Source organism: Leiobunum rupestre, chromosome 11 (assembly GCF_980474605.1).
Source record: "Leiobunum rupestre chromosome 11, qqLeiRupe1.1.hap1, whole genome shotgun sequence".
NCBI classification, from domain to species: domain Eukaryota; kingdom Metazoa; phylum Arthropoda; class Arachnida; order Opiliones; family Sclerosomatidae; genus Leiobunum; species Leiobunum rupestre.
In genome coordinates, this window is record NC_143394.1 from 38,618,059 (window position 1) to 38,639,215 (window position 21,157).

The following is a 21,157-nucleotide window of genomic DNA, read 5'->3' on the forward strand; positions in this document are numbered from 1 at the left end:
GCTTTTTCGCCCGTCAATTTTCTCCCTCGCCCCTGAATCGCGAGGCCCCGCTGACGGTGCGGTCTGCGGGTCGGACTGGGGATAATAAGTGTGGCACTTTCTTATCGAAACCGTGTTTGGTCAAAAGTAAGAAGTGTGGCACTTTCTTATCGAAACCGTGTTTGGTCAAAAGTAAGAAGTGTGGCACTTTCTTATCGAAGCCGTGTATGGTCAGAAGTAATAAATAAGTGTGGGCGGCATCCACTCTTTAACTTAGGGTGGCAATTTATTTATAAAAAGATAATAAATCACGTAGCCTCATTGGCTTTTGTATTAGTTTGCCTACCTGTGTCTACTAAGGGTGTATATATTTGTCCACTCTAATACACTGATGTGGAACTAATATTATGGCCTGGGCCGACTTGTTAATTTCTAGGCTTTCCGGTTGAACTTTCAGCTTTTATGCAGAGATAATTTTGAACGAGCAGACAGCTTTCATTTATTTAATTTAAAACTCGGTCGGGAGGCGGCGATACTTATTACCAAAATTTAAACTACGCATGAAGCCTATTGGCATTGTCTAACGGGTTGGTCAGTTAAGTAGGGGCAAGCCAAGTACTTGGACCGTGGGGCTTTATCAGAGTTTTGGCGCCCCTAGAAAAATGCCGCCTTAGGCACGTGCCTACTCTGCCTAATGGTTAATATGCCCCTGCGTTGCCTACGTTATTATTAAGACCTGTGAATTTCTGCCAGTTTAGTTATCTCACATCCGGACGCCGTTGCCTAGGTTTCAGATTTCAAGAGTCAAGATCCCCCAAAAAAAATAGGGTTTAGGTGTAAATTACATTCTTTAAGCTTCACATATTTGTATAAATGGATTTAATATAAATTGTTGTTTTATCCCATTGAAAAAGGTTAAGCCTTTATTAGGTCCACAAATATATATATTTTTTTAATAAGAAGCAAAGAAACAAGTCATCGTGTCGTTAAAATGAAATCATTTTGTAGGAAGGCGTGCATGAGTCTATATAATAACGTAGGCATAGTGATTAATAGCTGGGATTTTGAAATACAAACGATTATGTGGCCCTTTAAAGCAACTGTCGGCTCTATCATTGCCACCTGTAATATTAAAAGGCCCCTGTTATTAGAGATAGCCATGGATCTATCTGATTTTTCGAAAAAAAGCGACTTTAGTGGAGAGCCATCTATTAATGGCACCACGCTCTCCACTAAAGTAGCGACATTTGTTGAAAAAAGAGCTACTTGACGTCGAGTCGACACTTGCTTTAAGGTGAAATATTTTCTGCGGTCCTCTGATTTCGATATTTAAGTGTTATTCTTTGGTTTATTTAAATTTAATTTCAGTACCTATTGCAGCCTGAGAAATATTGTCGATACTTGCTTGAAATCTATATTTTTGTATATGGAAATAAACGACTTTCGGACTGACCTTGATTTCAGGTAATCTGATTCTGTTCGCCGGGTCCTTCCGCAACATTCTACTCATCAAGTTTTTGAGGTCGTCGCTAACTGGGGGCCTATCCGATGTCAAATTGCGGGTTAGAGACAGAGATATCGACAGAGATATCACATGGCCAACTTCTACCATAAGTCTATAACTATCTTTCATAAGTGTTTCATAGTGTCAGTCGGTTCAAATTACGACTGATACAGTCTGATAGCTATGCTTAGAGTGACGTATAATTGACGTAAAACATAAAAAGATAAACTTCTCTAGTGGGAAAAATGCAGAACTTGAGAAAAAATTATGACGCCCCAATCCTAAGCGTTTTAAAGGGAATATAACCTCAGGTATTTGGTGTGGAACACCAACGTTTGCGGCTCTGGCCACTCTTGCCTTTGGCGCCACTGTACTAGGTAATTTGAAAACTTGAAGGGCTCTTCCAAAAAGATTGCTTTGCAGCAAAAGTTACATAATTACCAAAAGTGTGACAATCCCTGTACTTTCGTATGCTAGAGATCGACCACATAAAAGACTATTTATGGAAGCCTTTCTGGATCTTTTTTTTAGTCTATGGTATTATATCGTAGGTAGATGGCGATAGCATCTCCACAGAACGACAAAAATCAAAAAGTACACTAACTTTGACCAGTGCTACTTAGTTCCTCCGTTCTTCACTACGAGGCGTTATTTGTTAGTTTTAACTTCCTTCCCTCCCCAAGGCATACTTATGCTTCTCCCCTCCCAACTTGTATTTCGCTCGTAACATTCATTAAGAAATAGGTCCGATTGACACACTTTTGGTAATTATGTCACTTTGGTTTGCAAGTTATATTCCCTTGAAGTCAAACCCAAATGAGCGGCCATTCTAAAAAATCTAAGCACGCGGAAGATGGGGAACTGACACACTTATGTGAAAGATAATTATACACTTACGCAATCATATTTCGCTCTTACGTCTCTGGGAACAACAATTGTTCGTTCTTGATCTTGTGATACAAAACCAACGTGTTATTATCGTGAAATGGAACAGTACCGTAGACGAAACTGTACAGAGTGATTCCCATTGCCCACGTATCGATTGCCTATGGAACAAAAATGCTAGACTAAAACTTCCTTTCAGTCAAACGACGCCATTGGTTATTTACCTTTCCACTGTATGTATCGTTGGTTTCTGTTTCAAGAACCATGAAAAAACAGTGTTTGTTAAATTAAAACCATTAAAGTCTAAGTAATGTAAAATATGCCAGTTCAAATCTTAGAAAGTTAAACATTCTTATAGAGAAATAACTTTCAAATAAGACTGGGTTGGCTTTATTTTCCCGAATTGAGAAAAGTAAAAATCGGTAAAAATATAAGTATTGATAAATTCGTCGAAATTGTAATAGAATGTTTACCTGTCTAAGGTTGTAACTGAGTATACCCCTTGTCTACGAAGTTTCGTAATCAGTCCCTTCTTAAAAAAACAGACCGTTTCATAAGTTGTTTCCAGAGCGACAAACAGTTAAAAGGAAGCCCTCAGAGGTTCGATTTTAATGCTTTAATTTATACTAGATGGCGCTAATTGAAACTTTTAGGTGGGAAGGGAATAAATACTGATAAATTACAAAACAAAACCACAACTAACACTATTTTAAGCGATATTTTATGTAAAAACTAAGTACAACTTATTACAATTCGTTAAAGCCCGAAAATCATTATATTTTTCGCAGTTTCAACATGGTGGCGCCATGTTGTATTGGTATCGGGTATTTAAAACATGTCCTCTAATAGCGTTAACCAAGCGCAAAGTACAACTTATTACAATTCGTTAATAAAGGCCGATAATAATATTTTTCGCAGTTTCAACATGGTGGCGTCATATTGTTTTGGTATCGGGTATTTTTAACATGTCCTCTAATGGCGTTACCCACGCGCAAGTATCTTCTTCCTTCTCATACGTGTAATAATTTAAAATTTTTACTAGTTACGACTGTTAGCGCCATCTGGTTCAACATGGGAAATTTTAATATCGTCCTCTTATGGCTTTATCCTCGTGAAGGGATCTTCTCCTTGTCAGACGTGCATCGGTCTGTTGGAGTGGGCGAACACGGCGCGACATGCTAGGGTCTGTAGAGCGGGTAAATAAGGCCGCTCGACCCAAACACGTACGGGTAGTGTGTGTCGCGCAAAGACGTAATTTTGAGATCGGCCAATTGGTTCTGACAATTAGGAAATAAGTGAAGCGAATAAATACCTCGTAGCGCTTCCGGAGCGACGAAAGCAGGAGTTCCAGTCGTTCCCGACAAGAGAGCGTCGACGCCTTCGAACTGATTGCACACCCCGAAATCGGCTATCTGCGAATATAGGCGCCTTCCAAATTGAGTTACCGGAGAAGGGGTCCGCTTTGGGCTTCCCGCTCGCCCGACAATGGAGGCCTAAAGCCAATTAAAGCCGATTCAACCCCTCAGTGATGGGCATTTCGCTTAATCCATTCTCAGCTCGCGAGCCACTCGTGGTAACCCGACTTTTTTTTGTCTCATCCACATTATCTGATACCCAATTAAATCAAACTTGTTTACTGATAGTTCATCTCTTATTTCTCTCAATTTTCTAAATAAAGCGCAACCTCTCTCTCTTTCTAACTGAATACGGCTAAAGCTCAATAATAGATTACTGTTGACACCCTCAATTAGCTCAGTAAACATAGAAATCTAATTATAGTTCTTTAAAAATACGGAAAGCCTCTAAATAATTTTATCATATTAAGTATTTCAACCAAAAATAAAATTGTAGAAATACCAAATAAATTTAAAATTGTGTATAATCGGCTTCAAAGCAAAGATTTTATAGCCCAAAAAAACCGGGTTTTTAGGCTAATTATCATTAAGTTTAAGAATGAAACAGACAGTTCCGCACATTGAGTTGGGAATAAATAGAGGTCCAACTAAATCTGGCTGGCGCGTGACCAATTTCGTTCCAAAAGGAGACTTTATCAACTTTATCGTTCTACCGTGGCGGCATCTGTCTCTAGTGGTGGCAACTATATTGCAATTGAATTTTTTCGCGAATCTGATGCGAAATTGAAATGTATGATTTTTCGTAACAAACAAACCTTTGAAGTTGTTTAAAAATAATTTTATTCTGTCAACATGATCCTTTTTAACTCAAGTTACGGTGAGTTAGCTAATAATTATTTATTTTTAGCCATATAACTTTACAAAATATAGATGGCGCTACCACCTAATTATAAAGATGAATTTCGTACAGTCTTATCAGAACAGGTCCCGCGTAACCTTGGCAACCGATATCGTAATTGTAATTCTAGCAGTATTATTCCCAATTCAATGGTTCCGCATTGCTCTTGCTATTACCAAGAGAAGCGCTAAAACCGCTCACCTTCAGACCGAAAGAGACGCTCTTCCAATCGTTTAACAAAACTTAATATTTGGATTCTTCGATCATATCTCTCACTAATATCTAAATGCAGAAACAGCTCCGCTCTTCCGCGATTGAATGAAAAATACCCGCTCATTCTGACTCGAAACGATCCGAGCCGCTCTAAAACGAGTGAAGCGTGCCCATCACTGTCAACGAGGGATGTGTCTTACCTGAATCCGACCGTCGTCTCCAAGTAGTAAATTTGACGGTTTAACATCGCGATGAATAATTTTCTGATAGTGCACTGCGGGAAATAACAAAAGAAAACTAATTCAAAATTTATTATTATTATCAGAAGTATATAAAATAGTTCTTACAAAATTAATTAGGGTAGTTGCCAAGTTTTTCGATTTAGAATAAACTCCGTTTTATAGGAATGATTTTACCACCCAAATCGTGGATGCGTACACGACATTACGACTTACTACAACTATTGATATAAGCGTACGTAACAATCACTCGTAATTATGCCCCTGAATATAGAAAAACATTTCACATGGGCTAAAATACGGTAAATTCTATTCTTCCTTGTGTATTGAAATGGTTACCATGGAAACAAAATCTCGTGATCACGAGAAACTAAACTATAGATTTTCATAGTGAGAAACGCTCAAGGAATTCTGCGCGTTTCAAAATCTGCTTTCCCTACTATAAAGTTGATTTCGTCACGGAGTTGGAAGGTACGCAATTTACTTCATATACCGTGAACATGGTTTCATAAAAGAAAATGCTTATATTATTATTTAATTTCCATTTACGAAAAATTTTATCGGTAACAACCGTTCATAAAACAGTCTTTGTAACAGGAAATTATCATAAATTATATAATTATATATAATTAATTAATTAATACAATATACAATTAACACGCGTCGCAAACTGAGCTGCTCCGTCAGCACGAAGAAAATATTTTGGGACAAGATTTGTAAAACGACCGGTTTTTTACATTTAATTCGAATGATACTATTAATCTTAAATACTTTTATTAATATAAAGTGTCATAGTACAAGAGGTATTTTTAATTTACATTGAAGGCTTTAAAAGTCATGGATAAATTACTACGTATAAAATTCTACGCAAGACACACGATACTTTAAGCAAGAGAGGTATTTTTATTAAAGAAATTAAGAGTAATTTTCTTCACTGGTTCAGACTCGAATTCTCGACAACTTTTTTAAACGCAACAGGTTTCACGAATCAAAGTCGAAAATTATGTGTCGTGTGAAAAGGTCTTATGATGAAACCACCGCGAATGTTTCCATTAGAAAAGAACCGATTCAAACCCTTTAGCTTTCGTTCACAATGTCACTTCCATTGCATTAATTACTCGCTACGACAACCGGATGTCCAGGGACTGTTAAAATCTAGTTGACTTCGCTTCAAGTTGCTACGGCAACAAAGCGAGAAATATAACCCAAAGGTCGCGGGTTCGATTCATGCCCGCTTTGGGCTGAAATCTACTATACATATTTAAATCGGATAAACTTGGAATGTCTATGGAAGAATGTGGAGGCTAATGATTCTCATAGAAACGAGAATAGTTTACAGTTGAGATTTTTTTCACTCCGTAGTGCTTTCAAGGCCGTGCAGAGACCTTTCGGGTACCAGCCATTCGATCTGAAATAGGCGAAACTATAAAGTCCAGGGGGTCTGAAAAGATGTTAGTCACGTGACTTTGTGGGGAACTGCAGCGCCATCTATCCTAAGAAATACCAACTATTATTCATTTTATTTTGCTAATGGCGGTTTAAATTTTGATCGATTCATCTAAATTACCTAATTATAATTATTATTTAAACCATTTTGTAAACGAAAGTTTAAATTAATTAGTTGTCTGCAGTATTTAGTGTATTTGAAAGGAATAATTTTTTCTTTACCGTCGCACGGCCAACTATGAACATGAGTTACCGAATCGAAATTGGCTGTAAAATGGTAGTCACGTGATTTGGTTTTCCCATTTTAACAAGTTGATTAAGACCAAATTTACTTTATAGTTTCGCCTATTTCCAAGGGGGTGGGCATGGCGATGAGGCCCTAAAATGCGCGCTTGTGAGGCCTTTCGCCCGTGCCTCCCACCTCTGCACGGTCCTCGGGGCCTATTCGACCGTAAGCCCTCACTCGAATAGAAGTAAATAAATAAACAGTTAGTCTAATACCCAAGGCACCACCTTAGGCCCAAGTTATCTTGCAACTTTTAATTCCCTTTAATCAGGTGGCCGAGTTAAATTACCTAGGATTGTGGTGGCCAGCCCGTCACGTCTCGCGAGCCAACAGCTCCCTACACTCACTATTACCGTTAACCTCGACAAGTTTTCATGGGAAGGGGAAACCGAAGAACTCGGGGGAAAACCCCTGACACCAGTGGGGAGAAAACTTGCAAACTCTACGCGGAAGGAGTTGTCTCGAGTTTTAACTCAGTTCCACAAGCTGGGATCGAACCGGGTTCCTCTCGCTGCGAGAAGTGTTAACCATTACCCCACTCCACTTACTTCATTTGCTCTTTCGTTAATCATATAAATTGGCGAAGCTCTGCTAAATTTGACATTATCACGCTTTGTTACTCGATAGTAACAGAAGCGCGTTTTGATCCGATATTGAACAGGCAATGCATTTGAAAGCACTATTTTCGTTTCTCCGGTTGTATTCGCGATACGGTGACAGCTTAGCTTTAGACATTCCAAGTGTACGCGCGTATAATTTCCCTGGTTTTAATCAAAGGGTTATTCCGGCAAAAGATCTTTTCAGCCGAACAAGCAAGCGTAAAAACGAAAGAGGACTCGCTAGAAACTAGACAAAAGGGACGAAACGCTTCAACGGAGATGAGAGAAGCGAATAAAAGTTGCTTTTCCGACCGTTCTATACATGTAGAGAAAATCGCATCTATTTTGCTGGGATCCAAAATGAAAATAGAATAGCAGAGTAGACAGTTTTGTATTCCCATCTCGCCAAATCCCCGGTGACTACTATTCTAGCCGGAACATAAGAGAAAACCGTAAAAAGTAACAAGCTCTTGTCCTTTCAACATTTCAATGGCGCCCATAACCACACGCTAGGTAGTTTCAAGAACCCATCGCGGCAACTGAGAACAAACAATGGATCAATAATACCATAAATAACAAAATATTAGTAGGTAAAAGAACCGATTTAAGCAAGGAAGAACCAAGAACTGTAGCTTATAGCTTCGTTGATATGCTGTTATACCGACGCCTTGCCCTATTTCAGGGTCCGTCTTGATTTTAGGTCTTAGCGCCATCTCTTGAACGGAACAGGAGACATTTTTCAGAAATATTATTGATTTAATTATTATAATTATATGAATTTTTATAAATAAGTTATATTTTATAATATTTGCATATCACGTATGAATAAGTTTTGTAATTTAATAACTAAAAAACTACGAAATAATTCATAATTAATTATAAATTATTTCGTAGTTTTTTAGATATACTCCTATATTAAAAGGTGGGTAAAAATGTCGACCCACCCTGCGAAATTGGAATTTATATGGAGACGAATTTCCTTTCTTGCGTAGCTTTGTGTAACGACACAGAAGTTTCTTATTGGTCTTTCATATAAATTCCAATTAGGCTGGTTGGGTCGGCATTTTTACCCACCTTTTAAAATAAGCGTATTGTAATTTTACTATAGTTGTTATGTTAGAATATTTTCCGTGAAAAATAAATAAAATTGTGTTTATTCCATGATTAGCCTAATATTGTTCTCAAATTTAAATTTCGCGGAATTGTCACCTCATTTTGTCGAATCCAAAAGTAAAACTAAACGTCTAGACTAGTCTAGTTTAAAAACCCTTAAAAAGTAATGTTTCAATTTTTTTTGTCGATTTGAAATTCAACCACTCTAAATTTTACTCATTATTAATTATTAAAAATAACTCAGTTAATAAAAAATTCTTTTGAAGTGGCTTTATATTTTGAAAATTTTGTATTTGTGAAAATTTCCATTATTAATACTTTCTATTCCATTCACTAGATGGCGGCCAGGCGGCATCTGACTCTTACAAAACTAAATAGACAAATTGGTAGAACTACATGGAAATGAAAACTGTGCTTGAAAAAAGTTCTTTGTAGGTATGACACTTCCCATTGTTAAAGTGCTAACTTTCTTACTAAACCTTTGTTCCATACTGACACTCTCATCCAAACCTAATTTGGACTCGCAACTGAACAGTGGTACTTTGGTAGTAACATAAGTAACATAATGACATAGGTATGGCACTGAACAATTTCGGTTAATGATAGTCTGTCACATAATTTTTAAAATAACTAACTCATATAATCGTTAATTCCAAAGTATATTACTTTGTCAGTCCTTAGCCCCTTAATGATTACTATCGTCATTGGCGATACAGGCTATCATTAAAAAATTAGCGTTGTGAGAATTTGAAGTGTCATGTTACTTATGGTAGTAGTATATGTTTTGTCTGGGGTATATTTAGACTTTTAGCGGCTCTGTGCTGAACAAAACTTTGATAATTTTGGTAATTTTCATACTTTTGTTATTATGTTGTGATAATTCTTTTATATTTACAAACAGTCAAATAAATTACTATAAAAATTACAATTATTTCGTATTGATTTTTTCATAATATGCAATATTAATTTAATATTTATAATTAAAAATGCTAGTAATATAATGAATATTAATTATTTTAAAATTAGTATTTTATTTTTAAAGTTTGGAAGAAATAAGTAATCTACTTTTAGTCAACAGAGGGCGCTACGAAATGTTTGTAGTAGCCACCCACTCGCCAATGTGTGTTTTCAGTAGCTTCGATCCGCCGGGACTGGTTGTGTAGTTTTGTAATCCCACACGTCTGGGAGGCAACAATCCTCGAAAGGGTGGTTGTTATAATTCCGCCACGGGTGTCCCATCCGTATACCCCAGTATCACCCCGTTAGCGTGGGCGTAAATAGTGCCGGATTTATTGAAAACAGATTTTGGTGGTGATCAATGTAAAGAAAGCATAAAAACGCCAAATTCACGTGTGCCGAAGCTGAGCTTATGTCACGAGAATAGTCACGAGAATAATGATTTTTCGAATAATAAAGCAACAAGCCTGATATGTTTTTATCTTAAACCGAATCAGTGAAAAATCCATTGGATTTCATCCGTGGTGGGGGCCCTCTATTGGTGGGTCCCATAGGCATGTGCCTAGTAGGCCTAGTCCTTAATCCGGCCCATATCTCACCCCTGATTAATCAGTTGCACGAGCGGATCTTGGTACTTGGGAGAAGGGGTCTAACCAAAATAAAAATAAACGGGACACCTACGGTATTCAATTCCTTGAACAACGTCCCTGAAGTATTGCCAGGCTTGTTCTTCGCTCAAGACGTCGGTAGTTGGAACTTCCATTACGGCTCTGTATAAACATAAGAGTCCCCGGCGAAAAAGATTGGGTTGTTGGTAGCGACCCAAGAGTAAAAAAGTTACGACGTAAGCCGCGGCACGTTTTATGGCAAATTTGAGGAAAAACAGGAAACTTACCCTTTCTCCAGAAGTTCGAAAACTAACAAAAGGACCGAGGTGTCGGCAAAAAAGAATAATATTTATGGATAAGTTTAATGGTGAAAGATAAAGAACTAGTTTAAAATAGAAATGCTGCTTTAAATAAATCTCCTCCAAGAAGAGGGGCTCACCACTTCATTTTTATCTGTACTCCGATTACGTAATCAGTCATCGGTTACAGAGATTGCGGACAAAAATCAAGGAGGGGGGAAATCACGAAGCGATGGAGGGGGAAAATCACGAAGCGATGGAGGGGGAAAATCACGAAGCGATGGAGGGGGAAAATCACGGAGCGATGGAGGGGAAAAAATTTCGAAGCGATGGAGGGGAAAAAATTTCGAAGCGATGGAGGGGGAAAATCACGAAGCGATGGAAGGGGGGAAATCACGAAGCGATGGAAGGGGGGAAATCACGAAGCGATGGAAGGGGGGAAATCACGAAGCGATGGAAGGGGGGAAATCACGAAGCGATGGAAGGGGGGAAATCACGAAGCGATGGAAGGGGGGAAATCACGAAGCGATGGAAGGGGGGAAATCACGAAGCGATGGACGGGACAAATCACGAAGCGATGGACGGGACAAATCACGAAGCGATGGACGGGACAAATCACGAAGCGATGGACGGGACAAATCACGAAGCGATGGACGGGACAAATCACGAAGCGATGGACGGGACAAATCACGGAGCGATGGAAGGGACAAATCACGAAGCGATGGAAGGGACAAATCACGAAGCGATGGAAGGGGGGAAATCACGAAGCGATGGAAGGGGGGAAATCACGAAGCGATGGACGGGACAAATCACGAAGCGATGGACGGGACAAATCACGGAGCGATGGACGGGAAAAATCACGGAGCGATGGAGGGGAAAAATCACGGAGCGATGGAGGGGAAAAATCACGGAGCGATGGAGGGGAAAAATCACGGAGCGATGGAGGGGAAAAATCACGGAGCGATGGAGGGGAAAAATCACGGAGCGATGGAGGGGAAAAATCACGAAGCGATGGACGCGGCAAATCACGAAGCGATGGACGCGGCAAATCACGAAGCGATGGACGCGGCAAATCACGAAGCGATGGACGCGGCAAATCACGAAGCGATGGACGCGGCAAATCACGAAGCGATGGACGCGGCAAATCACGAAGCGATGGACGCGGCAAATCACGAAGCGATGGACGCGGCAAATCACGAAGCGATGGACGCGGCAAATCACGAAGCGATCGAGGGGGAAATCACGAAGCGATCGAGGGGGAAATCACGAAGCGATCGAGGGGGGAAAATCACAAAGCGATGGAGGGGAAAAAAGTTCGAAGCGATGGAGGGGGGAAATCACGAAGCGATGGAAGGGGGAAATCACGAAGCGATGGAGGGGAAAAAATCACGAAGCGATGGAGGGGAAATCACGAAGCGATGGAGGGCAAATCACGAAGCGATGGACGCGGCAAATCACGAAGCGATGGACGCGGCAAATCACGAAGCGATGGACGCGGCAAATCACGAAGCGATGGACGCGGCAAATCACGAAGCGATGGACGCGGCAAATCACGAAGCGATGGAGGCGGCAAATCACGAAGCGATGGAGGCGGCAAATCACGAAGCGATGGAGGCGGCAAATCACGAAGCGATGGACGGGGAAAATCACGAAGCGATGGACGGGGAAAATCACGAAGCGATGGACGGGGAAAATCACGAAGCGATGGACGGGGAAAATCACGAAGCGATGGAAGGGGGGAAATCACGAAGCGATGGAAGGGGGAAATCACGAAGCGATGGAGGGGAAAAAATCACGAAGCGATGGAGGGGAAATCACGAAGCGATGGACGCGGCAAATCACGAAGCGATGGACGCGGCAAATCACGAAGCGATGGACGCGGCAAATCACGAAGCGATGGACGCGGCAAATCACGAAGCGATGGACGCGGCAAATCACGAAGCGATGGAGGCGGCAAATCACGAAGCGATGGAGGCGGCAAATCACGAAGCGATGGAGGGGGAAATCACGAAGCGATGGACGGGGAAAATCACGAAGCGATGGACGGGGAAAATCACGAAGCGATGGACGGGGAAAATCACGAAGCGATGGAAGGGGGGAAATCACGAAGCGATGGACGGGGAAAATCACGAAGCGATGGACGGGGAAAATCACGAAGCGATGGACGGGGAAAATCACGAAGCGATGGAAGGGGGGAAATCACGAAGCGATGGACGGGGAAAATCACGAAGCGATGGACGGGAAAAATCACGAAGCGATGGAAGGGGGGAAATCACGAAGCGATGGACGGGGAAAATCACGAAGCGATTGACGGGGAAAATCACGAAGCGATGGACGGGGAAAATCACGAAGCGATGGACGGGAAAAATCACGAAGCGATGGAAGGGGGGAAATCACGAAGCGATGGACGGGGAAAATCACGAAGCGATGGACGGGGAAAATCACGAAGCGATGGACGGGGAAAATCACGAAGCGATGGACGGGAAAAATCACGAAGCGATGGAGGGGAAATCACGAAGCGATGGAGGGCAAATCACGAAGCGATGGACGCGGCAAATCACGAAGCGATGGACGCGGCAAATCACGAAGCGATGGACGCGGCAAATCACGAAGCGATGGACGCGGCAAATCACGAAGCGATGGACGCGGCAAATCACGAAGCGATGGACGCGGCAAATCACGAAGCGATGGAGGCGGCAAATCACGAAGCGATGGAGGCGGCAAATCACGAAGCGATGGAGGCGGCAAATCACGAAGCGATGGAGGGGGAAATCACGAAGCGATGGACGGGGAAAATCACGAAGCAATGGACGGGGAAAATCACGAAGCGATGGACGGGGAAAATCACGAAGCGATGGAAGGGGGGAAATCACGAAGCGATGGAAGGGGGAAATCACGAAGCGATGGAGGGGAAAAAATCACGAAGCGATGGAGGGGAAATCACGAAGCGATGGACGCGGCAAATCACGAAGCGATGGACGCGGCAAATCACGAAGCGATGGACGCGGCAAATCACGAAGCGATGGACGCGGCAAATCACGAAGCGATGGACGCGGCAAATCACGAAGCGATGGAGGCGGCAAATCACGAAGCGATGGAGGCGGCAAATCACGAAGCGATGGAGGGGGAAATCACGAAGCGATGGACGGGGAAAATCACGAAGCGATGGACGGGGAAAATCACGAAGCGATGGACGGGGAAAATCACGAAGCGATGGAAGGGGGGAAATCACGAAGCGATGGACGGGGAAAATCACGAAGCGATGGACGGGGAAAATCACGAAGCGATGGACGGGGAAAATCACGAAGCGATGGAAGGGGGGAAATCACGAAGCGATGGACGGGGAAAATCACGAAGCGATGGACGGGAAAAATCACGAAGCGATGGACGGGAAAAATCACGAAGCGATGGAAGGGGGGAAATCACGAAGCGATGGACGGGGAAAATCACGAAGCGATTGACGGGGAAAATCACGAAGCGATGGACGGGGAAAATCACGAAGCGATGGACGGGAAAAATCACGAAGCGATGGAAGGGGGGAAATCACGAAGCGATGGACGGGGAAAATCACGAAGCGATTGACGGGGAAAATCACGAAGCGATGGACGGGGAAAATCACGAAGCGATGGACGGGAAAAATCACGAAGCGATGGAAGGGGGGAAATCACGAAGCGATGGAGGGGAAAAAAGTTCGAAGCGATGGAGGGGGGAAATCACGAAGCGATGGACGCGGCAAATCACGAAGCGATGGAGGGGAAAAAATCACGAAGCGACGGAGGGGAAAAAATCACGAAGCGACGGAGGGGGAAAATCACGAAGCGACGGAGGGAAAAAATCACGAAGCGATGGAGGGGAAAAAATCACGAAGCGATGGAGGGGGAAAATCACGAAGCGATGGAGGGAAAAAATCACGAAGCGATGGAGGGGAAAAAATCACGAAGCGATGGAGGGGAAAAATCACGGAGCGATGGAGGGGGAAATCACGAAGCGATGGAAGGGGAAATCACGAAGCGATCGAGGGGCAAAAATCACGAAGCGATGGATGAGAAAATCACGAAACGATGGACGTGGGAACATCACGAAGCGATGGCGGGGGGGGGGGGGATCATGGAGCGATTACCCATAGCGAATAGATAACGGCAAGTGGTCAGCCCCTCGTCACACATTATGAATAGAAAGCTTTTGATTTACCCATGTAAAGATTGTCTTCGGATGGGTCATCCAACACTTCGACCAGCTTAACCACGTTCGGATGGTTGAGCTTCTTGAGAATGGCAATTTCACGGTACACTTGTTCCAGAGGATTACGGACTGCCTTTTTACCGTCCCGAGTCGGTGGTAACCTACCTATTTTGCGACAGACGGGACACGTTTGTCACATTCATATTACGACACAATTAAAAAAACGAAAGGTCTTTACCGTACATCCCTGCTCTCCGCATCAATTTCTTCTTAGAAAGTATTTTCATTGCCTACAAAGAAGAGAGGACAAATTATACTTCGCATCAGAATTTTAATATTTCATATTAAAAAAAATCAGCTAGGATAATACCCAAGGAAACCACATTAGGCCTTAAAGAGTAAGTTGCAAATAGATTTTCGGAATAGAATCTAAACTATAGCCTACTTTATATTTTCCTGGTTCATTTGATCATTGGCTTTTCGAAAATGTAACTCACTTGATGAAATACCGTCGTTAAGTTTACCATAAGTGGATAATATTATTACATAAGTGTGACACTTCCAATTATTCACATGCAAAAGTTTTAATGAGAGCTATTCACAAGACAGACTGCATTACTGGCTTCGTCGACGTTTTGCGTCCGCTTGCTAACGCGTCTCACGTAGCCTTTGACAGCGCCTCGTTAGGGGGAGATTTTCTTCTTGTGATGACGTCACTCCGTTACTAGCTCTCAGTAAAATATTCAACACAGTGACAAACTTATGGAACAATATTATAGACTAATGGTTTATTTAATGTTAAAATTAAATTTACGTGCAGTGCCCCGCTGCGGCTTTTATTTGGAACGATAATTTTATCGTGCCTAGTTTGTGATGTTTTTTTCCCACTGAATCTGGTAGATTATTTACTTATTTTATTTCTTTATTTATTGATGCTTCTTTCTTTTAGTTATACATATTTTACATACATTTTTGTGCATCTATATCCCCACTACATATGCTATATACTTGCCACTATCATACCAAGGTCCTTGGTAGATATTTCGATGTCCACTTACAATTGTTAGTGCATGCTCTAAAACCACGGAAGCATCCGCGTAAAAATTCAGTAATATAATCTCATTTTTCAATATATGAGATTTTTCGGTTTCGGCCACGTTATCAGTAGCATCTACATTTTGTATCCAAGCCTAAACTCTATATTGGGGATAGCGGCCAATGATAAAAAACTTAGTCAATGACGTTAATCACCACGCTAAAATTCCAATTGATCTGGCGTTCTACTAATTATTTATAATTAACGAAAAGCAACGAAACTTTAAAATTGGTAATTTTAAACGTAAGCGCTTCGTTTAATAAGAAAATTTAGGTGGTTACGAATAATTGGCATTTTACTCTTTAAGTAACATAATAACATAAGTATGACACTGAACGATTGTGGTTAATGATAGTCTGTCGTAGAGTGATTGCGTAACTCGAAACTCTTTGCTGAGATTTTATTTTCTTGATTTTATAGGAAGTTTTTCGAGGGGGTAGCCACTTAAGAAATATGGTGTACAAATAGCGAGAAATCAAAATAATTATTTCCGGAAATCTAGCAATCCACAAGAAATATCGGAAATATTATAAATATCGGAAATATTATAAATATCGGAAATATTATAAATATCGGAAATATTATAAATATCGGAAATATTATAAATATCGGAAATATTATAAATATCGGAAATATTATAAATATCGGAAATATTATAAATATCGGAAATATTATAAATATCGGAAATATTATAAATATCGGAAATATTATAAATATCGGAAATATTATAAATATCGGAAATATTATAAATATCGGAAATATTATAAATATCGGAAATATTATAAATATCGGAAATATTATAAATACCGGAAATATTATAAATACCGGAAATATTATAAATATCGGAAATATTATAAATATCGGAAATATTATAAATACCGGAAATATTATAAATACCGGAAATATTATAAATATCGGAAATATTTGATAAATATCGGAAATATTTGATAAATACCGGAAATATTTGATAAATACCGGAAATATTTGATAAATACCGGAAATATTTGATAAATACCGGAAATATTTGATAAATACCGGAAATATTTGATAAATACCGGAAATATTTGATAAATACCGGAAATATTTGATAAATACCGGAAATATTTGATAAATACCGGAAATATTTGAGAAATAACGGAAATATTTGAGAAATACTGGAAATAATTGAGAAATACTAGAAATATTTCAGATATATCGGAAATATTAAAATTATCGGAAATATTTAAGAAATACCGGAAATAATTGAGAATTACTGGAAATATTTTAGAAATATCGGAAATAATTGAGAAATACGGGAAATATTTAAGAAATACGGGAAATATTTAAGAAATATCGAAAATATTTGGAAATCACAAATCTGGTGTACAATTTTTTTTCCAAGTGGCTACCCCTCGGATTTTTTTCTATCAAAAATGTTACGCCAGCGGATTTGGAAGAGAGGCTCGTATGCTCTCAGCTTGGAGGAACTATAGTTCCTCCAAGCTCTCAGCAACCTAAATAAGTTACTTTTCCCTAGTGTGTTGTTCATGAAACATTAATTTTGCTTAAAATGAATTAAACTTTTATCCAATAAGCTCCCATGAAAAAGGTCCAGGAATTGTTTGGGATATAATTTAAAAGTTATATTTTATTTAGGCTGTCTTGTTATTATCCGGGGGCCATTGTATAATCCTTGTTGGAAAAACCATAAAATTTGCCAAGAATTACTAACGAGTTACTTTGGAAGTAAACAAAGCCAGCAGTGAAACTTTAACGATGCTTACTGGCTATCAACGATCTTATTCTCGAAGGCAATACGGGCTTACGAAGCTAAGTAAGAACACCATACAGTTTGGAAATAAAGTTCCTATACAACCTTAGAAAGGGGGAAAATCCTTTGGAGAAAAAATCACTTATTATATTCACTTTGATTCTTAGAAATGGACTGAGCAGCCAAGGCCTATAGAAATTAAATTCAAAGTTAAGAAAAATTTGCTTTGGAAGTATAACAATGACTTGTGCAATCGGAACATAAAATTGACTGTTATAAAAGCTTGGTTCTCTCTGAAGGTAGTTATTTTCGAACTTAATACCCTCTCTTAACTTTCATGTACCACAATTTAACGCTAGACGAAAAATAACCTTCCAAAACTCCAAAGAATCATCCCCTTTGATACGGTTTGTGTAGGCATGTGTGAGCATTTGTGTAGGCATGTGTGAGCATTTGTGTAGGCATGTGTGAGCATTTGTGTAGGCATGTGTGAGCATTTGTGTAGGCATGTGTGAGCATTTGTGTAGGCATGTCTGAGCATTTGTGTAGGCATGTCTGAGCATTTGTGTAGGCATGTCTGAGCATTTGTGTAGGCATGTCTGAGCATTTGTGTAGGCATGTCTGAGCATTTGTGTAGGCATGTCTGAGCATTTGTGTAGGCATGTGTGAGCATTTGTGTAGGCATGTGTGAGCATTTGTGTAGGCATGTCTGAGCATTTGTGTAGGCATGTCTGAGCATTTGTGTAGGCATGTCTGAGCATTTGTGTAGGCATGTCTGAGCATTTGTGTAGGCATGTCTGAGCATTTGTGTAGGCATGTCTGAGCATTTGTGTAGGCATGTCTGAGCATTTGTGTAGGCATGTGTGAGCATTTGTGTAGGCATGTGTGAGCATTTGTGTAGGCATGTCTGAGCATTTGTGTATGCATGTCTGAGCATTTGTGTATGCATGTCTGAGCATTTGTGTATGCATGTCTGAGCATTTGTGTATGCATGTCTGAGCATTTGTGTATGCATGTCTGAGCATTTGTGTATGCATGTCTGAGCATTTGTGTATGCATGTCTGAGCATTTGTGTATGCATGTCTGAGCATTTGTGTATGCATGTCTGAGCATTTGTGTAAGCATTGCGTGTGTGTATGAAATGTTTCTGATTTGCTTAATGTTTGTAAGAAAATTCTATAAAATATCTATATAACCATAAGCCTATCAACCCTAAGTTTGAATCGGCAGTGTTGTTTCAAGCAAACTACTGGCGAAAGTACAGCGCTAAATCCACCCGGTGGCGGCAAAGAGAAACGTAACGCGTCCCGCAATGCATGATGCCAGTTGCTTTGGTAAGAGAGAGGTGCGTAGAGAGAGAAAGGGGGAAGGAAGAAGCTTCAATTTATCGCTACCAGGTGCCGATACTATCGCCTGATTTCTTCTTTTTCGCCCGTCCGGTGGTGGTACTTACGGTGCTATGCGCGTTTTAAACTTAGAGGTTATAGGCTTATGATATAACCTATATTTTTTTCCAAAATACAGTACTGTTTACAATACCTTGGAATCTAGAGATACTCATAACAATATAGCTTTCTCTAAAAGGTTTTTCTTTAGAATACTCTACACTTTCTGCAGACCAAGTATACTTAAGAATTTTAAGGAAATTAAGAATTAGAACCCGACCTTTCCCCAGTAATAAAAAGCTTTCCTGGAATAATAAATAAATTGAATAAGTTCGCTGAAGACCTCTTGGACCAGAGAAGATTCGTAATTTCACCCCCCCCCTCCAAAAGACCGTGTGATTAAAATAGGTCATCCTCTAGACTATAGACCAGCCCTTCTGGCTTGTGAAATCGTCTTTTCCGTTACCCAGGGTTACAGCATTCGATTCTCCCCCGGCACAGATCACCGTGGAAAATGTATCGTACATAAATATTGGATGAATCATCCGGGTCAAAATAATTCGCTGACCGAGAGACACGGAACGAATTTCCATTACCAAATCGTCGAAGTTTCCCTCTTTCACTTACGTCGTTAACCCAAATAAATCGCTTCTTTAATCTATTAGTTTACGCGTAACAAGCGCAAATGGACAACAAGCGCAAATGGATGACAGTTTCGTTAATTAACGTCAACCCATCTTTCTAACACGCTTAATGTCAAAAGAAAATCTATAAATTCGACCTAGTTATGATATTTAGTAGGAGAAAACCGTGATAAAGCGCGTCCCAATTACTTACAAATCTATAATATTGGATCATAAGTTTATATATTTAGGAAATATTTTACCCAGAGGTATTAAAGGGGAACGGCCAAGCTTTTCCAAATATGGCCTTATTTCCGTATCAAAAGATTAACAAGACGTTCAATATACTAACACGTACCTTTTTTTGTCTTTAAAAATAGCTTTTGGTCCAAAAAGTTGAAACGAAAAATAACGCCAGGTGTTTGGGTTTGAATTTTCGCCGCCATCTTAGGGGCTGCCGTCAGCGCCCCTAACCCCGTATGAGCGATTTGCGAACTACCCTAACTTTTAAAATCGCGCAATGTAGGCGTGCAAAACAAATTTTTTGCGTCTTCAGCAGCGCGCGCTTTTACATTGTTTTTCTGTCTTGCCAACTTCTCACCAGGTGTCGCGGCGGACGCGCGCTTTTCGATTTCCCGAAATTTCTTTATTTTATTAAAAATTAACCACTCATTATTTTCTGATGCGGTTTTCGCCATCAATTTTAGTTTTTAATGGGCTATAGGGCTATCTAACTGGTTAAAGCTTGACCGTTCCCCTTTAACGAAATTACGTCATCACGGGTCATTTGAACTGTGAAACTATAAATCTCGTTTTTTACTTTTGTAAATAAAAGTTGGTAACATGTAGTTATTTAAATGTATTTAGTAAAAAGTCGTCTATTTAAAGGTTTTCCAAACTCGACAATGTTTTACTAATGAGACAAACAAATATTAAATTGTTATTCTTATTAAATTAATTTAAAACATCGATTTGCTAAGTGACATTTAATATTAATAGTTAATGCCATTAAAGAGGTGGTCGGGTTACAACGCGTAGGAGGGTGGTGGAAAGCCCTTCATGCCACGCGAGCCAAAAGCTCCCTACACTAACTTGACATATACAGAGACTGCTAAATATAATAAAGATTGCCAACTTTTAATCGACCAACAGATATTTAAACATAACAACATACTTAAAAACACTCAACGCAAACAATTTACACTTGACATACCCTCTCAACATTTATGAGCGCTCCTAACCCACTCGGTACCCGACCAACTAAGTATTGGTCCCGTTCAAAAACAATAAACGTTATTAGTTAAGACGGTGATTGGGAGTCCCAGGAATGATTTTACGGCCACTGAATTTCCTGATGTCATACTTAGAGGTATTATGTTACTTATGTTGATGACAAATGCATTCTTGGTGAGGTGGATTGGAATAAATTCCCAAAATCCTTTCATCATATTAATTATATCTTATAAGTGCATTCTCGAATGGAACTACGTACTCTTAGGATACTTCTCTATTGTCAAATCCTTCTTTCAAGGTGCCCAAGATATTCTGTGGTTTCGCCAAAACGAATAAATACTCAAATGAATATTTCTCAAACAGGCGCCAACTTGCGAACGGCCGGAAGTAAAAGGGAGAAACCCGATATAGTGAATAGCTTTCAGTAATGATTTAGTACGTGTAGAATAGGAAATGTCACACTTATTCGACAAAATAATAGACCTATGGTATATCATACGACAAAAT

General features: G+C 40.1%; 1 protein-coding gene across 2 annotated transcripts in view; it reads right to left on the bottom strand.

Moving 5' to 3' along the window:
- Nucleotides 1-21,157, bottom strand: part of LOC149922550 (calcium/calmodulin-dependent protein kinase kinase 1) — a 114,946-nt gene that overhangs the window by 4,966 nt on the left and 88,823 nt on the right. For both annotated transcript variants that reach the window (XM_090164171.1, XM_090164172.1), the window contains 9 exons: nt 14,802-14,853; nt 14,573-14,728; nt 10,370-10,391; nt 10,156-10,244; nt 5,035-5,108; nt 3,681-3,780; nt 2,593-2,618; nt 2,402-2,529; nt 1,433-1,520 (listed from right to left, as the gene is read on the bottom strand). In XM_090164171.1, coding sequence (XP_090020297.1) covers nt 1,433-1,520; nt 2,402-2,529; nt 2,593-2,618; nt 3,681-3,780; nt 5,035-5,108; nt 10,156-10,244; nt 10,370-10,391; nt 14,573-14,728; nt 14,802-14,853 — 735 coding nt within the window. The remainder of the gene's footprint in view (nt 1-1,432; nt 1,521-2,401; nt 2,530-2,592; nt 2,619-3,680; nt 3,781-5,034; nt 5,109-10,155; nt 10,245-10,369; nt 10,392-14,572; nt 14,729-14,801; nt 14,854-21,157) is intronic.